The sequence below is a fragment of the Ochlerotatus camptorhynchus genome, unplaced genomic scaffold (assembly GCF_037179485.1).
Source record: "Ochlerotatus camptorhynchus isolate MF236.1 unplaced genomic scaffold, CSIRO-AGI_Acam_v1.1 ptg000201l, whole genome shotgun sequence".
Classification (NCBI taxonomy): domain Eukaryota; kingdom Metazoa; phylum Arthropoda; class Insecta; order Diptera; family Culicidae; genus Ochlerotatus; species Ochlerotatus camptorhynchus.
In genome coordinates this window covers 817,321-840,770 of record NW_027040691.1, presented here as the reverse complement: position 1 = coordinate 840,770, position 23,450 = coordinate 817,321, and the positions used below count along the sequence as shown (strand labels likewise).

General features: G+C 42.5%; 2 protein-coding genes across 2 annotated transcripts; one reads left to right on the top strand and one right to left on the bottom strand.

Annotated features, from left to right (window-relative positions):
* Positions 1–371: 371 nt before the first annotated feature.
* LOC135702833 (uncharacterized protein C2orf42 homolog) lies at positions 372–2,870 on the top strand. Its single transcript, XM_065223874.1, has 5 exons — positions 372–1,090; positions 1,150–2,086; positions 2,151–2,216; positions 2,272–2,433; positions 2,491–2,870. Exons 1-5 carry the CDS (start codon positions 453–455, stop codon positions 2,860–2,862), a joined length of 2,175 nt encoding a protein of 724 aa, XP_065079946.1. The 5' UTR covers positions 372–452; the 3' UTR covers positions 2,863–2,870.
* Positions 2,871–3,082: 212 nt separating this feature from the next.
* Rnb (R and B) lies at positions 3,083–13,194 on the bottom strand. Its single transcript, XM_065223873.1, has 4 exons — positions 12,867–13,194; positions 11,938–12,757; positions 10,714–11,876; positions 3,083–4,056 (listed from the first exon to the last, which is right to left on the bottom strand). The coding sequence occupies exons 1-4, from the start codon at positions 13,113–13,115 to the stop codon at positions 3,088–3,090; spliced, it is 3,201 nt and encodes a 1,066-aa protein (XP_065079945.1). The 5' UTR covers positions 13,116–13,194; the 3' UTR covers positions 3,083–3,087.
* Positions 13,195–23,450: the final 10,256 nt, after the last annotated feature.

Genomic DNA, 23,450 nt, shown 5'->3' with positions numbered 1-23,450 from the left:
CAGCCTCCATGTCTGTTCTCTGTGCTAACGGTGACTTCCCCACTTAAAACCCTCGTTGACAACCTGGTGGCGCTGGCGTGGCACAATTTACACTAGACACTAAGTGCTGGTAGCGTCAAGTGGCAATTTTCAACAGAAAATTGATCGATACTAGCGCCAAATTGGTCGACAGTGGAAAATTTACAGACAAAATTAGGAGATGCTAGTCGTCATTTTGATTCTTCAATGTATCAGACGAAATTGAGTACGATCGACTCACCCGGTGAGTAAGCTGAAGTAAGCGTGTAAAGATAGTGCCCGCTTCAGAGACAGACATCAACGCCAGTGTAAATGTTTATGTAAACAAAGCAAAATCGAAGCAAACTCCCGTTGGGGGCTGTTTTTGCTGCTTGCTTTTTAAAGCTTATCACGTTTCTGAATGTGAAATTCAACTAATCACCATCGAAACCGCGATGCCCTTTAAGCTGGAATCCCGTTGGAGCAAACGGGGTATCAGAAAGTGTCCCAAATGTGGCACCTCCAATGGACATCGCGCAGTGCAGTGCAAGAACAAGCAGTGTCGTCAGATCCTGAATACAGCCGCAGCCGCAGCTGCTGCTGCTGCGGGACACAGTGGGAAAATCATCGACACATGCGACCAACTTGTTGGGGTACAATTGCAATCCGGACTACAGGAACAATCTGCCAAGCTTTACAGCGTTCGAAAGCTAAATGGGGCAAGAGAGGATCGAGGATTTGTAGAAATACGAGACTGTGTGGACGGGGCTGATGAGCAATTGGAATTGAAGACGGGCATTTGTTATGTGGACTGTGAACCCCATACGGACTTGGAAGGAACTTGCCAGCATGTTCGCGTTGCTGCGGCTACCAGTGAGATGGCAGAAGCATTGCCGATTCGAAAGGAAGTGCTGCAGAGGTTGAATGCTACGAACGTGGAAAGGGTAGGCATATGGAAGCATCAGATGAACAGCGGTGAGGATGATCCGTTGGTTCAAAGGATATCCTTCGATACGTTTGTGGTCAAATGCTATGATGATGATCCGCACCAGTTGGTCCCGTACTGCCACGTGGAACTGAAGCTGCCTTCTAGGTTTGTGTTTTTCAATACTTGTTACAACATGTTGTAGTTACAACGCTGGTTCATTTCAGTATCATCTGTGACTGCCAAAGTCCGGACATGGTCCATCAGAAAACTGTAGCTGCTGCCGTCCTCAGTAGTCCTCAATACCAGTCGGTATACGAAGATATTGTTAAACAGCTACTGCTACCACCATCGAGTCAGTTTTGCGACAACAGCTTGGGCCTTCTGCAAAACGAACTCTCGCCGGATGACTGTCCAAACCTGGAAAGCACGGATCAATTCCTCGTAACAATTGTTGACGATCCTTCTATGCTGACCAATTCTAATATGCAACTGATCAGTTGTAGACTTCAGTTTGAAGCAGATCTCGCAACGGCAGACTTCGACGAACCCTGCAAGAAGGAAAACGTTTCCAACTCGCCGGTCATTGAGCTGATAAACAGCACGGAAAATAGTATCTCAGCCGCGGAGGCGTTTGCACCCTGTTACGACGAAAATCTGCAGCTGATGGATTGCCAAATTGAACTGATGGATCAGTTTAACCTAACGGATCAGATCGATTTCTGCCCGTCGGATATCGAGCTTAGTGACGATAATGTCGTATTCCCAGCTGACGAAGAGCTCGGGTTGGCGGTTCAACCGGCGGAGGAACCCTCGGCAGTTGCGGAATCGAAACAAGCCCCCGCGACGGCAACGACAACAAAGATGAAGAAGTTGAAACTGTTGGAAGTGACAACGAAAAAGGCTGCCTTGAGACAATCCAGCAAGATAGCCAAAGAGAAAATGAAGAAGGGCAGCTACAATGTGCGGCGGTTGATGCGGGTGCTAGAATCGAATGGGGTTGTGTTCAACAGGTTGAACAAGACGGAAGCTAGTGCAATGGCGGTGGTGGCGGCAGCTACTAGTCCTGCCGTTGCTGCTAATCCAAATGGTTCCCTACCGTCGTTCGAGGCGACGCTGTGCAATTTGACTTTTACCAGTTGGTTGGAGTCTGTGATAGAACAGGTAGGAGTTGGCAATGTGGTTTGATTTTTTTTTTGTCTGAATTAATGCTATCTTAATCTTTTAGCTAAATTCTGTGATACATTACGATGGGGACGGGCAACCTGCAACGCAGATCTTCAGTATTCATGAGGTAAGTCGATAAAAACTGTTCGGTCAATTTAGTCTATTTTTACTCTCCTCTGCAGAACTTTTTCCAGTGTCTTCGAGCTCGATTTTCCGTTGGCCATAGACTAAGAACGCCCGATCATAGTGTCATACTGATGGAAGGTCCCCGAACCGGGTTGACGTGTCACATCTACAAGTTTACCTGTTACAAAAGTCTGAGAAACGTACTTAAGACTGATAAGGTTGGTCGAAAGTTCTACAACTACGAACAGCAAAATACAAACCTGTCAATTTTACAGATAGCCTTTCAATTCGAAAAATCTTTCTGTCGCACCTCCGCCGGTACCTTCCAGGAAATAGATCTCAGCGACGATGCAGTTACGAATCACGATCAAACAGCACAGAACGGCAAGAAGACTGTCGCAATTAAACCGTTCCAGTACAAAACCTACATCAAAATGGGAACGCATCGGAGCGATCCTAGCGAAAAGCTACACTACTTTAGCATCGAGTGGATTCCGGGGGTGCTTCCCAAGTGTCGTTTCGGTGAACTGCGCGTTGCCTTCCAGTACGGACACAAAGAAAACCATCTACACGTTGGACCTCCAACTCCAAAGTCGGCAGACAGGGATATTTCGGCATCAAATGAACTGCAGCAATTGCAGAGTTAATTGGTGTGGGATTATGACAATTATTCACAAGTAGCTTTATAATTTGCTGGAATGTGTAAAATATACATTCGAAATGATTAACTAAGACCGTTCACATAACGTATACAATGCGAATAAATATTTCATATTACAAATAAGCAAAGATGACTAACCAGTAGCAGTTCTATTAATGTAATAGGAAACAGTGTAAAAAATAAAAGCTTCCTCGCGAACACGTGCTTGCTACTACTCTACGTTCGGCTGCACTCGACATAGGATAGTTTCGTTCATCAATCGGCGCCATTCCTTCCTGTAAATGGACTTATTCGCCGATCGGAACAGCTTGCACTTAGCTGCTCCACTTATGTCCGAGTACAAGAAGTAATAAGTAGATGCATCCAACAGCTCCTGGTTGTAGTTCCTCAACGACCATTCGAACACATTCAATACGCAATCGTCATTCAGCAACGTTTTAACGATATTCTGCACCGACCGCTCCACGCCGGGAAGCAGATATTTCTGCGAAAGACTAAGCGCATCCAAGCTGGCTTCGATCAGCTTCGGAGGTGGTGCCATCCCAGTTAGCTTATTAACCGTCTGCAGCCTTATCAGGTAGAAGAAGTACTTCAACCCGTCCACGCTGATGTTCTCCTTTAGATACACTTCATTATTCTTCGACTCAATGAAATGATCCCCGTCAAACATGCGCTGAAAGACGTCGCTTCCCTGCATCAGCAAACTCTTACTCACCCGCACGCTGTCCATCGCGCCGCTCGCATTCTTCACCTTGAACGTAACCTTCTCCTCGCTGCTGTTGCTCTCGTTGCAAATCGTCAGGGTGTTGTCAAACTCTTTGGCTTCCAGCTTTTCGCTGGGCGTTCCGGTGTCCTCTTCCTCACCGCAGATGGACAGGTTTTGCGCCAGCGTCGTGATCCCGGAACAGGCAGCCACGCTCAACCGTTGCTCGTACAGTTCCTCCTCTTCGTCGTCATTCTCGTTAAGGATAATGTTCATCACAGTGTTCAAAATTTTCATATCATACAGGAGCTTGTGGAGCAACTTGGTATCCCGAACCACGTACATCACGATGATGGAGACCTGCAGCTGTAGGGTGCGTTCGCCGGTGCGGAGAATGTGAGCTATTTCACCCTGGCCGTAGCCGGTTTCGCCAATGTTCCCGAACAGGGACATCAGCTCGTTGCAAGCGGACTTCATCTGTAAACGAAACGGTGAGGTTTTAGTAAAGGTTTGGTACCAGGGTCGGTTAGGATAAATCTCGGTATCGATCGAAAAATATCTGCTGTAATTACTACTCTCAACAGTGGTAAGAACTCTGGTTTTTCCATAGATCACACAAATTTCGATTTGCAAAAAAGTTGACGAGACGTTTTTCTGGGGAACTGATCAAGGCTGTGAGGTGTTTCAGGGCTCATTTAAGATATTCAGACTCCAGAGTGCACACGTGGCACGATCATCGATGAATCAATTGTCCCATTTAACCACGATTAACACATTGTGCCGATTTTTTTTTCATTGCCAGTATTTTACAAAATAGAATAGCTGGGTGGAATAATGAGCACCTGTAATTATGTCCAGCACGAATGGAATATTCCCTTCGTTATTGAATATATAAATATGAGTTCCAGACCAAATAGCAAAAAAAAAACTATTTTTTATTCAACCTTCTCCGATTTACATGAAACTTAGCATAATTCTGGAGTGCTTTTTGAATAGGATGTATATAACAAACGTAAACAAATGTACATTTTTATACTACCTCGCTTGTTTACAGCTCATTGGTTACTCTTCCTAAAGGCAAAATGTGGAACCACTACCTGTTTCATTTTCTCATCAAAAAACTATTTGTCGTATGTGTCAACCGATCAAAATATAGCTGAATCACAGACAAACTTACGTTACTCTTTGAATAAGTTTTTCACATCTGTCGGGCTTTTTTCATGAGCAGTCAACATAACCATTCATTCAACTTCAAGCAGTCCTTTGTGTGCGGTACTTCGTATACCATCCGTTGCTCCACGCTACTTTTCGCATTCATAATGGATCATTGAAGATGCTGAGGTTTTGACAGCACCGTACTGTGGCTACCACAGTATTTTACATTGGTTCGTCCGTATACAGTAGCGCCAAATGAAAACTGTGGTGGGTTCAAAACTCAGCCATCTAAAATGATCCATTGAGAAATCCAACTTAAACTCCTGCGCGCCTGGTGGCAGGAATAAGCACTAACCGACGGTGATAAGTCTGTGACAGCCCTTGACAATTTCATTGATTGTTTGCAAAATTGTTTAATTTCAATGTAATTTCATGCACATTTCTTGTCAGCATGGATGAACCTTGTACCACAGAGAACAGACATGGAGGCTCAAACAAAATTTCTCTAAAAACTTGTGTAAAGATTCCTATTCGACATAAGCGCCACTAACGGCGACTTCCCCACTTAAAAACCCTCTTTGACAACATGATGGCGCTGGCGTTGCACAAATTACACTAGACACTAAGTGCTAGTAGCGCCAAGTGGCAATTTTCAACCGAAAATTTATCGATACTAGCGCCAAATTGGTCGAAAGTGGAAAATTTAGAGAGAAAATCAGGAGATGCTAACACCACGTAACGGCGACGTTCCCACTTATTTTACACAAGTTTTTGACCGAGCTTCAACGTCTGTTCTCTGTGGTTTGACACATTATTTCGGACTTATCACCGCTGCGATTGCAGCGCCACGGTTGCCGATTGAAAATTGGATTTGTCAATTCCAAATGCACAGCTTTACGAATAGGTAGAAAAATCAGTTTTTGCTCCCTCTCGTAAAAAATCCTCTCTCGTTTAGTCACTCTGCTTCGTCTTGATTTTTTTTCACATTTTCATTTCGGTCAAGTTCCCTTTGTCGTTTGCTGTAGTGAATGACTGCAAAAAAAAATCAGTTCTACCTCTTCCGCAGTCACCTCTAGCGCAGGTAGTGTTTGCAAACTTAGCAGTGTTGTTTTTAATAAGAAACTGGTTGAAATTGGAAAGAAAAATCGCAGGCAAGAGGAAGTTTCGTGATTTGGCGAAGGATTTGGTTGTGCAAAATTACGTGGGTGTGTGGTGTAGGTTGAGTGGTGATGAAAGTTGTAAATATTTCCAGAAGAATTTTGATGCGGGAAATTTTGTGCGTAATTTTCGCAGTACACATTTCGCGTTGGCCAAGGAAAGGGTTTTTTTAAGGAGGGTGAGGAAGTGGAAGCAAAATCGAAGAAAATGAAAAAAAAAACGTCCGTGGCTATTAATGAACACATCATTGTCGATTCGTGCGTGAAGCTTGTGGCTGTGAGGAATATGCCTTTGTCTTCGATTGACTGGCCCGAAATGCGTGCGATTCTTGACGCGCTAGCTAGTGCGTTAGGTACCAGTTTTTCATCGGGGAAAACCAAGAAATACATTAACATCGATGCTGATAAAATTCAGAAAAACATTGCACATGAGATGAGAGGAAAGTTAATTTCACTGAAGATCGACTCTGCATCGCGAAATGGTCGTCATATTTTGGGGATTAACGTGCAATTTGAGAATGAAGACCAAATCGTCATAAGAACCCTTGGTAAGATATATATTTTTGTTCAACCGTAGTCCCTCAACAAATTGGATGGTGTTGTGCTAGTGGTCACCACTATTTCATCGCTGTTTTTCCTGTCTCCACTGTTTTTCAATTGATTGAAGGAAAGCGCAGAAAAAGCGGTGAGCAGATAGTATCACTCTTAATTTATTCATCATTTAAATATAAGGTGCGATTCCATTGCAGCATACCTCACTTCACTTCGGCAAACCCCCAAAAATCAGTCTTCCGACAGCGCCATACACACAGCTTTTTTAATTAAACTTGTGACGCGTATAACAGAAATTTTTCCAATATTCCGAAGTATTGCTTTACCCTACAACCACAGAGAACAGACATGGAGGCTCGAACAAAATTTCTCTAAAAACTTGTGTAAAGATTCCTATTCGACTTAAGCGCCACTAACGGCGACTTCCCCACTTAAAAGCCCTCTTTGACAACATGATGGCGCTGGCGTTGAACAAATTACACTAGACACTAAGTGCTAGTAGCGCCAAGTGGCAATTTTCAACAGAAAATTTATCGATACTAGCGGCAAATTGGTCGAAAGTGGAAAATTTATAGAGAAAATCAGGAGATACTAACACCACGTAACGGCGACGTTCCCACTTATTTTACACAAGTTTCTGACCGAGCTTGAACGTCTGTTCTCTGTGCTACAACCTTGTTTCTAAGAGCATTCGTTCTCAAGCTATGTACTCTTATAGCATGTGATGTTCTGAAAACCTCGAAAAGTTGAACTGAAATTCGCTGAGATAAACTCTATTTTTTTCCTTCCATCTAATATAAACTCTACCCAAGGGCAACATTTTATTAAATTTTGATACTCTGATACCCTTTAGCCCACTCGCAAAGAAAATAAACGTAACATTTCCCTAACCACCCTTTATTAGGACAAACCTGTTAGTTAATGAAGAAATGACCCCAGTTCGAATGCTTTACCGTTTTTTCCCTCAAATTCGATACATTTTTTACGCTAGAGATTGCTAGGTTGCCTAAACAACAGGCTGAAAATGTTCATAAATTATATTTAGCTAATCCACGACTAACCTCTATACAAGGGTGTTTAAAAATATAGATTTTGCTCTACCCTGCTCAATCGATTATAATTTCTAACTATTCTCCTGAAATTTGAACCCATTTGGTTGCGATCTCATACTGCTCTTTGATTTTTATAAGGAAACTAGCTGAGTGTGCCCGGTCTTGCTCGGGATTCAATATTAGCTTGAGTTTATGCGCCGATTTAAAAAAGCATGCTATATTGTACGTTGCCCCCCCCCCCTATTATCTAAGGGGCTACCCCCTATGATTATCTCCTTATACCCCCACACTCGCCCCCACATGCCTAATTTGGTTCCATTTGCTTGATTAGTTCTCGAGTCAGGTCAAACTCAAACGCAAAAGAATAATCTGGACGGACCTGCTTTGGTGGAGGTGGAGCAAAATCTGCAAAATCATTGCAGGGGTTTTTTTTTTTCCAAACAATTCTATGGCCACTAGAGGCCCTACGGGCACCAACTACAGGACAATCCATCGGATGATCACAAAATGATGATAAACAGTCTCCTGCTGTAAAATTCCTGCTATAAATTCATGAATTTTGATACCCATATTGCAGGGGTTTCTTCCCAAACACTTCTATGGCCACTAGGGGTCATACGGGAATCTACTCCGAAAATTCATGAATTTTGATACCCATATTGTAGCGGTTTCTTCCCAAACACTTCTATGGCCACTAGAGGCCCTACGGGAACCTGCGCCGGAATGGCCGTTCCGGGGAGAAACCTTAAACTGGTCCTCAAGTAAGCTGAAATTGTTTCTTGAAGGAGATTCTACTTTGATATCGATTCCTTCAAAATTCTAGCGAAAGGCAAGAAAATGCTTAATTCTGGAACAATCCGGATTTCTGGGAACCAGACTATTCCAAATGGACATTGTTGGCAATGTCCAGAAAGAAGACAAGCTTCTGAATCCTATGGTGCCAAAAGATTCAAAATCGGTCAAATTTGGCCGTAGTAGCAAGTATTTCAATTTGTGGAAGTACCTTGTCGAGCTCCTAAAGGTGTTTTTTTTTTGTCGATCACATAACGGTTAATTACTTGACTACAAAACCGTTGCCGATAATACCTTCTTTTGTCAAAATGCGATTAGCTGGAAATGAATATTTATGGCCATGCAAAGATAAAATCGACAAAGAGAATCTGTCAATGTTACAAAGGATCTGATTCATTGTTCAGCTTGGTAGAAAGAAAGAAGTCGATTTCATTTTTGTACGTAATTAGTATTAACCAGAGACTTCAAATATTAAAAATTAGATCGATTGGTTTGAAAACAGCGGAGCGGTGAATATAACATATTTCCTACCACGTTTATCGAGAGACTCGTATAGCATAGCTCACCATTGGAAAAGAGAAATGAAAACAAAATACGCAGCGTACTCCCGGTCATTCTGCAGCTTCAACTTTCAACATGCACGATAAGCGGGAGAATGAATGAATTGAAAAATCGGCTTCCACCGAGCTGCTGCGGCAAACACCACACATGCAAATACCACACAGAACAACTGCGCCATTTTGCCAGCCAAACCAACGTGCTTGCTGCGCACATTGAATGCAGAAAACGTACGCGATCACGCAGTCACAGTCGATATGCGATCCCCTTTCAAGCCCTGGCCAAGTCATAAACAGTGTTGCATGCCAGGTGAACAGAATGAAACGTGAAAGTTATCCGATTCCGCACCGGTGAGTAGTTCGCTGAAATGATAATTTTCAAATCAATCGTTAAGTTCGTGAACGATGATCCAGATTTAAGAGCTACGTCTGTTTGTCTGTGGTTTTCTGTCTGTCTGCGTAACGGCCTTATGCGCGATCCCTCGCCTCAACCGTTGCCGATGCTCTTACTGATTACTTCACTTCCCTATCTGCTATCGATCCATACGACAGGAAGCTCATCCGCTGAAATAATGCCACTATACTTTTCCTCGTTAATTTGACCAGAGAGGACCATCTTCTTTTACCTATCAATGCAATACCCCTTTTTCCGCATCAACGAACTCAGTCGATGCAAGAGGAAATTGGGTTTCAACCAGGGGTGGGATGTGGCTGTCAAATACGAACAATCTTCGCCTACCTCGTATAACTGGTTCCAAACGTAAACAAGCCATAAGAAACCTACATGGTTTGTTTACGTTTGGAACCAATTTCATACAAGAATGATCAGTAGGCTGATTTTACAGCACGTCCCCCTCCAGGTTTCAACATCTCCCACCTAGCACAGCGTTAGCTTTAAGCTTAGAGAAATAATTATAATAGAGAGCTCATTTCGAAGGAAACTTCGCATCACTGAAACAGCGCCTCTTTCAATGATGAGAGCCAACGGGTGAACTAATTCACAGCAAGCGTGCGCATTTTACATGTACGATGAACTACCAGCTGTCAACTGGTCAACTTACTGATTTTCTCTATACATTTTCCAACAGAAATATTGTTCGAGCCTCAACGTCTGTTCTCTGTGGTTACTTGGTGCTGGTATCACCGACAAACCGACATGAATGATCATACAAATTACAAAGAAATTTCTGATCAAAGCACAAAACTGACATCTGCCGCCGTATTCGCGGAAAATATGTATCCTATCTACGAACACGCGTACAAAATTTATGAGTTGGTTAGTGTCTAACCTATTTCGGACAAATTATTTGTATCTAGATAAAACATTTCTATGGCTTTGACAGATGGGATCGCTGCACATTTAAATCGGCCGTTATGGATTCTCGATCAAGAGTTAAGTTTAAGTTTCATGTCGGTTTGTTGGTGAGCATACTTTGATCACTGAGAACAGACGTCCAACTTTGGTCAAAAACTTGTGTAAAGATAAGACACAGAGAACAGACATGGAGACTCGAACAAAATTTCTCTAAAAACTTGTGTAAAGATTCCTATTCGACTTAAGCGCCACTAACGGCGACTTCCCCACTTAAAAACTCTCTTTGACAACATGATGGCGCTGGCGTTGCACAAATTACACTAGACACTAAGAAAATTTATCGATACTAGCGGCAAATTGGTCGAAAGTGGAAATTTTATAGAGAAAATCAGGAGATGCTAACACCACGTAACGGCGACGTTCCCATTTATTTTACACAAGTTTCTGACCGAACTTGAACGTCTGTTCACTGTGTTAAAAAGGCGTATACTCTATACCATTCTTTGTAAGAAAGGGAAAAACACCCAAACGCAACAAACCCACCCACCACTCACCTCATCACAGCTCCAACACCTGGAGTGCGAACTGTACGGCGTCTTGCAATCGTGCAGCCGGAACACAAAGTCCTGCTTCAGCAGCGGCAAGAAATGATCCACGTGCTTTATAATGTTGGCAATAGTCTGGAAGGCCCGTCCCCGGGGCTTCTTCGTGAGCTTGCAAATCTTCAGCATCGTCGACAGCGTTCCCGGGTGCACAAACTCCAAGCCTTTGTGCGATTTGGAAATCGACCACAGCAGCGTCAGTATCGGTTGCATCGGGTTCTTCTCGAACGCCTTCGACGAGACAATCTCCAGCTCGATGTCATGGATTTCGTTATCGTCAATTGCGTCGTCGAAGCTACAATGGTTCCGAGGTCGATGTTCGGTCTGGGTGAGGGGTGCCTCCTCTTCCCGGTCCAGGTCCGTAGCGGACATCAGATTCGTGTTCGAGTTGTCATCGTACAGATAGGCTAGGATGTCAAACTCGACGGCTTTGGCATCCTCAGTGTTATCGTCGATTGTTTCCACTTCCGCAGCAACACGTTCCTCCGAATTGGCAACCACCGTGTCAGGATCTTCTTCCGTGTCGCTACAAACCGGCGAATAGATATCGTCATCGTCGTCGTCAAAATCATCATTATCGTCGGTCCTAGCCGGACTGGAAGTGTTACTTGGCGGGTTTCGAACGCCATTGTAGCTGGTGCTGGCGTACCCGCTGCTTCCACTTTCCGGCGATTCCGGTGCCGAACAGTACGGATCAATTTTGGCCACCTTCGAATGCCGGTAGTAGCTCGATTTTTTAAAGTTGAATAGTTCATCGCTCCGTTTCAATTTGGCCTTCTGGCTGCTGGACCTTCGCTTCGAGTAGACACTGGTGCTCATAGTTTCCTCGTCGTCATGTTTGATGTGGTTCACTTCCTTCTCGGCTATTATGGTGTTTAGGACTCCTACCAGAAAGCTTACCAAGCCGTTGTTCAGGAGAATTTCGTAGCTGAGATTATCGAACCGATACTGGTAGAGTGCGTACAGGATTATACTAAGTTCGTGCTTTTCTTTACACTGTTTGGCTAGTTTCATGAGGGCTTGCAGGGCGCCACTGCGCCGGATATGACCCCGGTTGCAAGCTTCCTTCGCCAGCAGACATATCACAGTCGTACAGTAACGCTTCTCGGAATCATCTGAAAAAAGAAAGTGATTAGTCACAAAACTGCAAAATTATAACTTCCAAAGGGAACCCACCTAGATTGGCATACATAATCAGATCCGATGTAACCGTTATCACATCACAGGCAGTGAGTTTATTGATCGCATCCGGATTAGACGCCAGATGGTACACTATCTTCAGGGCCAACGTCCGGAACTGGCTGCTCTCAGAGCACAGGAACACCAGACATTTGATTCCACAATCCTGCTCGCCGTAAAGCTCTTCGGCAACCTGCGCACTCGTCGTAGTTGTAATCGTTTGCAGACATTTTAAAATCCCGGTAAACAGTTCTATGGTTTCCTTTGCCTCCGGCATCTTGAAATCTAGAGAATCCTTCCAGCGATAGCTCTTGATCAGCTGGTACCCAACGATGTCGCAGTGATGACTATTCTCCATGTGGCGTACGATGTTTTTAAACTTTTCCTTCGTAATCGTCCGATCCGGAGCGTGCATCCGTTTGATTACGACTCGTTCCGTTTCTTCTCCCATGGTTTCCTCTTCGGTGGGACTGTCCGGGCTATTCAATTCCTTGGCTTCATTGCGAGCAAATTTAACAAGCAAGTCAATGATCTTCTTAATGCATCCCTGGCTTATCAAAAGATTGCGAACGGTTTTCTCATTCCACAGTTGTCTAACGGCTCGGATGGCCATTATCAGGACGGCAGTGTTGTTCGAGTCGGTCAGAATCGACGATATGGCGTACGTTGTGTTGTTGCAATCCTTTCCAATGGCGTACGCGATTACCGGAAATTGCGCCAGGTTTCCCAGCAGCCGATAACCACGACACTGAATGGCCGGATTCGGAATGTTGGCAATGATGGAGATAAGCGGTGGCAGGATCCCTTCCTCGAATGCCTAAAAACAAATCATGTAATCCATTGAAAACCAGTGTTCCAATTTCGTTCAGTGGTTGCCACTGATGGAGGAAGCTGAAAATCAATAAAATCCCCGAAACCCAGCTTACCTGTTTGGCACACTCCTTCCGCATGCAACAGTTCCCCAGGATGCTGAGGGCCACTTCCAGCACTTTTTCGTACGGTTTGGCCATTAGGGCCACCAGCAGTCGGATTCCATCCAGGGCGTAGAAGAGCTGCGTTCCAGCTTCCGTGTCAATGACCTCCGTGCGTATTCGCACCAACTTACGGTAGATGGTGGTTTTGTCCGGTGACTTCTTCAGTTCCTCCAGCAGGCTGACCACCTGCGCACGGTTCATCGTCGATTCCCGGAGCCTTTAGACGGATATTTTCATGTAAAAATTACGAAATTGAATGCACTATCGATCTGAGCACGACTTTTTCCCACTTTGGCTGTCAAAACTGATAATTCGTGTCGGCGGATAGATGGCGATTGCGATGCAAAGCTTCTAGCGGAGACGGGAATCGGTGCACGGCCGTTGAAGCTCCCTCATATTTGAGCTCCGTTTTTTCAAATATCCTTTCACTCAAACTAGCGATAATTTTAGTCACTTAAGTGCAATTTTCCGAGGTTTTACTGGAAAAACTTCGTGCAAATGAGAAAAATCGACGATAATTTTACTCACTCTAGGGGCATACTAATATACAGAGCGAAACCTCATACGATTTCCTCCTAGGGGCGATCCATTTATTATTTATTATTATTTAATTAAGGAAAAATTTCATCACGTTTTTGCTACACGGCGAATGAGAACGACTCAAATTTGAGTTCAGTTCACTTATAATCGCCAAATGTGCAGGAACTCAGCGATGAGTAAATTTACCTCATGGTTTCCTGTGGAAAACCTAAAAAATCTACCGAAAAATGAGGAAATTGTCGAAAATTTTATTCAGTCTAGGAGAAGTATCAAATGACGGAGAGAATCCAAACTTTACTTTTCTCATATTCGGGATTTTTATCCTGGAAAAACCTGGAAAAACGTGAGGCAAATTTACTCGTGGCTGTGTTCCTGCACTTTATATAATTTATGAGTTAACTAAACTCAAATTTGGGTTATTTTCATTCGCCGTGTTTACCTAGTGCATTGCACGGCGATTAAGAACAACCAAAATTTGAGTTTAGTTCACTCATTATCGGCAAAAGTGCAGAAACTCAGCGATGAGTGAATTGGCTTCATGGTTTCCTGTGGAAAACCTAAAAAAAATCTGCCGGATAGTGAGGAAAATTGTCGAAAATTTTACTCAGTATAGGGGTAGTAACAATAGACTGAGCGAATCCAATCTTTAAATTTCTCATATTCTGGAAGTTTTTCCTGAACAAACTTGGAAAAATCTGGAAAAACCTGGAGAAACCTGGAAATCATGAGGCAAATGTACTAATCTCTGAGTTCCTGCACTTTATGTGATTTATGAGTCCACTAAACTCAAATTTAGGTTGTTCTCATGTGCCGTGTAAAGCTCGGAAAATTTTACTCAATGAGTAAAATCTAATATCAATCAACGTAATTCAAGCAGATGTATGAAATAATGATGTAATGGCAAAAAGCAGATACAATATTACATTAATGGATGTAAATTTTGTTGGCAAAATCGGTATACATCGAACAACGTAATATTAAACACCCGGCGGAATTAACTCTAAAGCTGGGTTTAGACAGGGCAAGTCAATTGATCAAGTCAGTTGAATTCAACTGACTTGAACACGAATTGAACGTGTAAACCACGCCATTCAACTGACTTGATCAACTCACTTGAATTGAAAAAACTTGAACCAGGCTCAACTTTTCAAGCCAATTGAATTCAACTGAGTTGATCATTTGACTAGCCTAGTCTAAACCCAGCTTAAGACGCATTATGGCAGGGAATCGTGCTTACTTGGTTTGCGTGGGCGTTCTTCGGTTCGCACGAAAAGGGCCTAACAAGTTGTTTGTAAATGTTAATAGGCCCTTTTCTAAAATTGCGCGAGTGTTACGTCATGCGTTCATTTTTAGTAAACACGGCACCGCTCAAACGTCAAATTTGTTCGTGAGCTCATTCCATGCATTGGTAAATTACTAAGCGGCCCGGAAAAAATAACCATACCATACAATTACCATAAAATAAAATACAATTACATCAAAATCTATTGCCAACAATCGATTTATTGTACGTATATTGTACCAAGGGGGAAGACGGCTTTAATTCGAGTGTCTCTTTAGCTGAGAGTTACTCACAGTAACTCTGATTTGCTCTGATCTGCATCGGAAAAATAAAGAACAAGGCATATCCCTCTAGACTGATGCAAATTTTGACATTTGATAAGAAACTGACTTGGTACAAACCTTTTGAAGTTTATATGGAAATTACTATGGGAAATCCAAACTTTTTGTTCATTGTCTTCTTACCTTTTTCCATATTGCACTGTTCAAAAATTCAGAAACTATAATTATGGAAAATTTTCTCAGCTTCAACTTAGCAGAATAAAGTTGTTGAGTCAAACGTCAAATAAAATAGTTATTAATTGTTTAAGAGATTGATAATCTTATGGCATGATCAAGCAGCTGTTTTGTGAGCAACACTGTATCTTGCAGTGTGACATAGTAGCCATGATTTTTGTGCTCTATTCCAAGCGCCAGAAACACCAATGTTGCCTGCTGAACAGTTGTTTGAGCATAATCATAAGACATTAGTGGCTTGAATTATTGATAACTTTTGATGCTCACATTATATTGAAAAGTGGTTGTGGACAAAATTGTAGCTGAGAAAATTTGTTACGAGCTCAGTTATCATTTTTTTTAAAGTAGAGCAATATGGTAAATTGTTAGATGGATATGAACAAAACATTTGGTTTTCCTATAGTAATTTCCATATAAACTTCAAATGGTTTGTGCCAAGTCAGTTTCTTATCGAATGAGTTCAAATTTAGGGAGACTAATCAGGACCCGATTTGGAACCGTTTGAGCATTGTGGAGCGAAAATGTCAAAATTTGCATCAGTCTAATATCCCACGTAACATGTAAAAGGGGCCTATAATCAAAATGTAAACAAATCGGCTTTTGATAGCATTCTATAGCACCGCTTGATAGCTACCAATTGTGTAGGAATGTTCCGCATAACCAGTAAAAATCATTATAAATAACTCGATTTTCAAAACAGCCGATCAAAGAAATTTTTCAAATCATGTATTGGCCCGAATGCTAAAAAAGCCAACCATGTATTAGTTAAATGTTGTATGCTGAGATACAGATATTATTGTCATACTGAACTATAGAAAAGCTAACCAAGAAACCTTTGATTTTCTGATATAGGAATAGAAATAGGCAGATTATTTACAATCAATTTTCTGGTTTGTTTTAGTTGGTTGTTGGCTCTTTTAAAACGCGAGGTAGGAATTAAAATGATTAAAAAGCCGAGAAAATGGCATAGATTATTTACAGCCTACTTTCTGGTTTGTTTACATTTTAGTTGTAGGCCCTTTTCAAATGTGAACTGCTCAGGGCCTTACTCGAAACTGCCGTAAAAATCTGATATTTTTAGGGATCGATCTGAGTTTCGGTCCAGTCTGGAAATTCTGGTGGAAGCACATCGCATTTCCTCTTCAATACTCTTGCATTGAGTTGTAATCAGCTCTTGGAAGTTAATGATGTTTTGAAGATGCAGAGCTACATCTGCAACTTCTTGCTGCATTTTGGAGCGGCAACCTGACTGTGACTCCGATGATGAGGAAACATTATTCTGCATCTCGATGTTTGATTTGGGTTTTAGTATTCAAGGCAGTTAAAATCAACAACAGTGAAGTATAAGTCTTCTGCTGCTATTATTCGCCTTCAAAACAAACGATGTCAAATATCTAGTTGAAGATTTCAAAAAGTCTTAAACGAACTTTATACTCGAATTATTGTCAAGAAATAAATAAGACCTTTTGCAAAAATCCACTAGAAATGGATGCTGGAAGCTAACGACATCAAACATCGGATGGTAGCAAACCGAACCATGGCCGTCCAGAGCATGACTCTCCTCTTGTGCGACGTTTTCGGAGTCGGACTTTCTTGCCCACAAGTTGGCAAACAACTATTCCGGCTTGCGTGGTTCTTGGTTCTGCTTGAATTGATCTTTCGTAGATCATAAAACAAAAACTAAGTCTAATCTTCATCAAGCTATGTTGAAAACTGTCCGAAATTTTTACCGTCCTCAACACGCAGTGTACTACGATATGTTTTTGGTGTAGGGAGCATTCAAAGCGACACGTTATGAGCCATGATTTATCGGACGACTGTATGGTAAAGTCCTCTTAGCAAAAGTATGGACGTCTGTCTAAAGTTGTTCCAATTGAACCGTCAAAATGCACAGATTTGCTGTGATATTTTCCAATAAAACAATGAATGATTTTTGTCGGAAATTCACATAAAATTCATATGATAGAATTCAAGGGGTAAGTCACTCAGTACAGTGTGCCGAATCTGGGAAAACAATCGGCACATCTTTGGTACAACCTCTTAAGCATTGGATTGATCATTACATAAAATGGGAGCACTGCTGGACAGCTGTCATTGAAGTTGTTCACAACATTCACTGTGTATTTCAGAAACATATTCTAATTAAATATACTCAGCAATTCACTTCTCGGTTCATATTTAAATTTGAAATGTAGGCTTCCGAGGGCTGTCGATTGCTATGGATGCCGGTCACAAGTATTTCAGCTACTACGCAAATGAGGTGTACTACGAACCGGAATGCAAGAACAATTTTGATAGATTGGATCATGCAGTGGTCCAAAGGAGAAGATTACTGGCTAATCAAGAAATCCTGGTCCAACTACTGGGGCAACGATGGATATGCTTTGATGGCGGTGAAGGGTAACTTCTGTGGCCTAACCACCGATGCGAAGTATGTAAATTTGAAGTGAGATTTATATTTAAATTATAATTAAGTAAAAGAGTAGTTTTATTTTCGGATGGAATAAGTGGTTTTTTGATTTTTGTATTGTGCTGTGATTGTTCGTTATTGTTCAAGTGAGTTTGGTTTGGCAGATTACCAATTGTGGCCTTGTAAGGGTTCTACTTTCAGCAGCAAATCACCCAAGTGCTGGTGATTTGCTGCTGAAAGTAGAATCCTTACAAGGCCACATCTTGCCACTCTCGAGCCGTTGCCTCAACATAACGTTTTTTGATCGAATTATCCCGGAACTCCAACCCGATGGCAAAACCGAACGTCTTAGCTTGGGGTATTCCATTTTGGAATACAAGCAGCAGGACTTGTAACGCGTACCCAGAACACAGATGATCAATCCGAAGTGCAGTTGTCGCTGAATACAATGAACTTCAAGCTGTAATTGCCACCCGACTGGATAATCGCCGGGTAGCACATGTCCAACTAGTTGGTATCCACACCGGAGACATATATTTTGTCCGTCAGAGCCTGTCCGACACCCTCCGAGAGTGTGGCATGTTTTACTTTCTTATCATCATCGATAGTCTCCATTCTCCATGATGGGATCCTTGACGTACTTGTTGAATACGTCTATAATCACCAGGCAAGCTTTCTTGATGGTGATAACCTCGGAGTCCTCGTTGGAGCACATCATGTCCACCGTGTCGAAGCTCTTGTTCTTGACGAAGGCTCGCCACGATTCACAGAATTCACCCGGGAAGTTGTCCTTGGAGAAGACGCCTAACGTTTTGCCATCCTTGGATCCCTTGATCGCCTCCAGCAGCTTATCAAAATTGGCCTTGTCTTTGTCGTTCTTATCCCGAACCACAGCTTCAACGACGGAATCATAGAGGTAACTCTAAGACTAGTAGGTCCCGAAGAAACGTGCTAAACTTTTTGACTCAGCTCTGGTACTATCTTCGATCCCAAGCTAATAGATTCACCCCTAGAAAGATAGGAAAATCCACTAACCCTTCATTCTATCTGTCAAACTTTCATAGCGAATCAAAACAAACATAGTGTAGTACTGGAATTTATACTATAATGGGGTACGTTAGTCGATTTGCTTGGGACCAATAGGCTAGTCAAGTAGTGAGCCAATTTAAAATCGTTAGTTTCGTATTGATTGTTGACGGAATGCCCTCCTCACCGTCCTTCTCGATCTGCTTCAAGAAATCGATCTTCTTCTTCTTGCTGGTCAGGAAAAAGATGGACTTTTCGCACAGCACCGTAATCGTATCAGTCAGATTGGTCTGCAGCGAGGTGGATTTGCTGAATATGGTTTCCTCGTCTACGCCGACTGCCGTCAGTATGCAATCCACTTTATGCAGCGAATCATCATGAAAAAATCCAAGGAAAACTCTGGTTCCTTCTAGTTGGCGAAGAGGCGTTTTATTCGTCGGTAGAAGGAATCCTTATCGAGCACGATATTCGACATTTTCACCAAACCAAAATATACCATAATATTCGTATTTTACAAAAAAATCGCAGCTTGCTCTATGACCGGCACAATCGGCACACCAACGGCACACCTACTGCACCCCTGATGTTGACCCAAGATTGATGTGTGGAGTGACCTACCCCTTGTTTCTATGGGATAAATCACATGCCCAAGGCATCAAAAATATCTTCAAATGACAAAATGACAAGCAATGAACGAGCCGAACGATAACGCTTTGTCAGAAATGGAAAACAATAATGATATAATCTTCTTCCTATTTTTTCGCGACAAACAACATTTCCAATATAGCTCGCTTGGCAGAAGTAAACGACCAAATTTTTGACAAGCTGCTTCACGAAGTAAAGCCGTGTGTTAGTGGAAATCTTTGTGTTATGTCTTTTCTCGATTCCGATCAAGCTATTCTCAACCATGTATATTGTTCTCAACCATGTATATTGCAACAAAGCAGGCAAGCAGTATATCATTATCGTTCTACCAGTCCGATCGAGCTGTGTTGCGGAAATAGTTTGTCATGGTAGTCGTAGCCTGGGACGGGACTTGACAATCGGGTAGCGATTTCGAGCCAATTTGCTGTCAAATCCGAGCCAGTTTCTGATTGGTCGACAGTAGCAATCGTGGAATAAAAAGGAAAGAGGGATCGCATCAATCTGGTTGGCAGTGATGCCGGAATCAATGTTTACGTCAATGTTAATTGTTTATATTTGCGAAAGGATAGTTGAAAAATTGAGTCCACTGCGTGTTTTAAGCGATAGATATTGTTGTTTGTTTATGGTTGTTTTTATTGTGTTGAGCAAAAATGATGTACAAGCTGATAAATTGCAGTAGAAACTCCGAATAAAATCCAAATTAAAATAGAAAAAAATATTTTACATTCATGGCATCATTGGTCAACTCCGTCAAACACCACGCACAACTTTCCGAAGGGAATTCTTCAAAAACATTAAGAAACATTACCTAGGGGATGAGTACTTAAGGGGGTTAGATTTTGATAAGTTCTTTAGTGGGAATGACACTGATGAAGACTGCACATTGTAGTCGAAATACGTATCTGTCATGGATACCAAAATTAATTAAGTGGAATTAAATGGAAGATAACCTTTTTTGCTGTTTTATTTAGCATCCCGCTAACAACCCAATTTCATTACTTCATTAATACCCCGTTCACATTACAGCGTATATCACTGATCACTCTACACACTTATTTTGCTTTTTTCTCAGTGTGTCTCAGTGTGCCGCAGCTTTACCGAGAGAGCCGAGAAGTAATTGAACTGACTTTTGTTTGCTTGTGAATAATGCCTTGTTTGGCAACCCGGTATTTTAACAGCTCTTGTTTTTGTTTTGTTTATTAAGGTTTACAAAAACGACACGCACTCCAGTTTTGGCTACACATTGAAAGCAGCCGTCTCCAAGGATGCCTGCAACGGACGAGCCCTGTTTCTACACGATCCTACCATCTTTGGCGGAAAGCCGACCCCGTATAATGACCGTCAATCTTTAGTCAATCATAGTCCTAAACCAGCCCCTCTGGAAGCCGGCGGAGGAAACGGATTTGCACCGAATTTTTCACCGCATGAGTTTCATCCGTCGGAAAACTGGAAACCAACATGGACCGGAACACACGTCGGACGGAAACCTTCATGGACGCACCACTGACCCGAAATGGACTAGCCAACTTCATTCAACCGGCACAGCAACAGGGCGCAGTGAGGATGGTCTACGGACTCGACTGTTCAATTTGTTCTGCCTGTACGGAAATGTCAGGATAAAGTTCCTGAAGAGTAAAGAGGGTACCGCCATGGTCCAGATGGGAGACGCCATCGCAGTCGAACCAGTCGAACGCACCATCCAGCACTTGAACAACATTCCAATCGATAATGATGGTAGCAAAATTGAGATTGCATTTTCCAAGCAGAATAACTTGTCAGAGTCCATCCTACACCCTGCCGGGAAATTTGAGCAGCTTCAAGCTTGAAGGGAGAAAACATTGAAACAATATCAAAGCTAAATTTAAAGTGGACCCTACACAATTGCTTTTATTGACAATAATTGTATTGTCAATACATTCAATATTGACGTCAATACATCGGTATTGACAATATTTCTGTATTAACATCATCAATATTATTGTCAATAATTCCCCTTTACGTCAATATATTGATACGTGTGGGGTTCGCTTAAGATAAAGTCCAACGTCCGGCATGACATAACCTAAATAGTATATTGCTAGAGCCACGGCTACACAAATTATCGATGTAGGTAGCTCCCATGGCTGCGGCTGCTTCCAATGCTACTGCTGCTTTGGTTGCTGCTTCTGGTCCGTCTCCTCTAAAATTCGTCAAAAGAATGTTGTAGGAGACGAACCAGCAGTAGCATTAGAAGCAGCCGCAGCCGTGGGAGCTGCATCGCTAGTTCGTGTAGCCGTGACCGGAATCCTTGGTCCACACACGATACCGCTTTCAGCTGTTCTTTGTCTGGGAGGAAATGTGCCGTCACCGGTGTAACGATTTTGATAACGGAGTGTTGCTATGCAAGCGATTGCCCTGATTCCTTCATGCTGGGTGGTCGACTGGTCGGAATGATTGTACGCAGTCCGGCACGAAATGGTTTACCTAGTTCTTCGGACAGGCATCAGGATGTGCGCTGACAATTCGATTTAGGAGAATCCATGGCGAGACCTGGGGTGGGACGTGCTGTCAAATCAGCCTACTGATCATTCTGGTATGAAATTGGTTCCAAACGTAAACAAACCCTGTAGGTTTTTTATGGCTTGTTTACGTTTGGAACCAGTTATACGAGGTAGGCGACGATTGTTCGTATTTGACAGCCACCTCCCCCCCTTGGGCGAGACTTGGTGGAGATTCACGGTTGTGTTTTGAAGTAAATTGATTATATTGTGGCAACATCAATAACAAATTTTGACACATGCACACTGCGCAGGCGCAGAAAAAGTTCAGTGCTGCCAGTAACTTTAAAGATCAGAACAATTGTAAGCATTGGTACCAAATAGTACCAATGACTGTGCCCAGCTGTGCCCAAGCTTGTTTTTGGCACACTGTGCGGAGTGACCAACCCCTTGGGGGAAACGTTCTCACAACTTCTACCGGGAAGTTTTAAAAACTTCTTTCCATCCAAGATGTTGTTACGTTTTTCTTTGTAGCGAGAATTTTTCTACTAGTTCCTTCAGTAAGTTACATATATTCCTTTTCCTTTGGTTTGTTTTTTTCCGTCGATCTTGTTTTCTGTGCTGAGCACCAATGCTACCGACGTGCCAGGAAGGCAGCTCCCACACCTGGACCCTACCTATCGACCCATCAACTCATGAACCGGGGACCAACGGCTTTACTTCCCATCCGAAGGAAGGCGTGATCAGAGATGTTATGCCTCAGAACATCCCGGCGGCGCCGACTGGGATTGAACCCAGGCCTGCTGGGGTGAGAAGTAATCACGCTTACCACTACACCACCGGCGCCGTTTACATATATTCCGTTAGCTTAAACTTTTTCCAGGAATCTGTACGATTTTTGAGCTTTCTTCAGATAGTTATAACTATTTTTTATGAAGTTCCAAAAGCTTTTTCCAAGAAGTTTTTGGGATGTTTTTTTTCCCAGAACTTTGTATAAACTTCCTCCAGGAAGATACGAAGCAATCTTCATCAGGAAGTTGCTAAACACGTTCATCAACTGGTTGTCATCATTTCTAGAGAAATTCACCTAGAAAGTCACTTCAATCATTTGTTCAGTACTGCTGTGCAGGAAGCTGCTAAAATTTTCATTTGCATCTAGCTTAATTTATTGCGGTTTAAAATCGAAACAAATTGACTTTCAGCATCCTGTTGGATCGTCACTGAATGCAGCCGCAGATGAACACGATTGTTGGTCATTAGGTCAAATGTCATTATGTCGAATGTCACTGGATAGAACGTCATTATGCCTAATGAGTCACTTATGGGGGCTATACAGAATCCACATGGACATTAATTGAGAGTTTTTTGACCCACGAGAAATTTTTATCGAGAATCCAGGAGAGCGTTAAGCAGGATCCATCGCGTTTCTAAGATTACATCAAGAAGCAAAAATAAAGAAACCGCATTCCGTGCAACGTAAACTACGATGGAGCTGAATGCGCACACTGACGCGGAAGCTGCAGTTCTTTTTGCTGTGGTTGGATAGAGTTGGTGTGGAATTATATTGATAAAAAAATGAGTCAAGTAATGGAATGCTTAATTTGAGGAAAACCTTTGCGCATTGCTTTGTGAGAGGAAATC

Bases quoted from the DNA above. Each gene is read 5' to 3' on its own strand.
- LOC135702833 (XM_065223874.1), top strand. From the start codon at position 453: ATGCCCTTTAAGCTGGAATCCCGTTGGAGCAAACGGGGTATCAGAAAG. The intron at 1,091-1,149 runs GTTTGTGTTTTT...GGTTCATTTCAG, and splicing joins GAACTGAAGCTGCCTTCTAG to TATCATCTGTGACTGCCAAA. The intron at 2,087-2,150 runs GTAGGAGTTGGC...TTAATCTTTTAG, and splicing joins TGGAGTCTGTGATAGAACAG to CTAAATTCTGTGATACATTA.
- Rnb (XM_065223873.1), bottom strand. From the start codon at position 13,115: ATGAACCGTGCGCAGGTGGTCAGCCTGCTGGAGGAACTGAAGAAGTCA. The intron at 12,758-12,866 runs GTAAGCTGGGTT...ATTTGTTTTTAG, and splicing joins GGAAGGAGTGTGCCAAACAG to GCATTCGAGGAAGGGATCCT. The intron at 4,057-10,713 runs GTGAGTGGTGGG...TTTCGTTTACAG, and splicing joins GGTGTTGGAGCTGTGATGAG to ATGAAGTCCGCTTGCAACGA.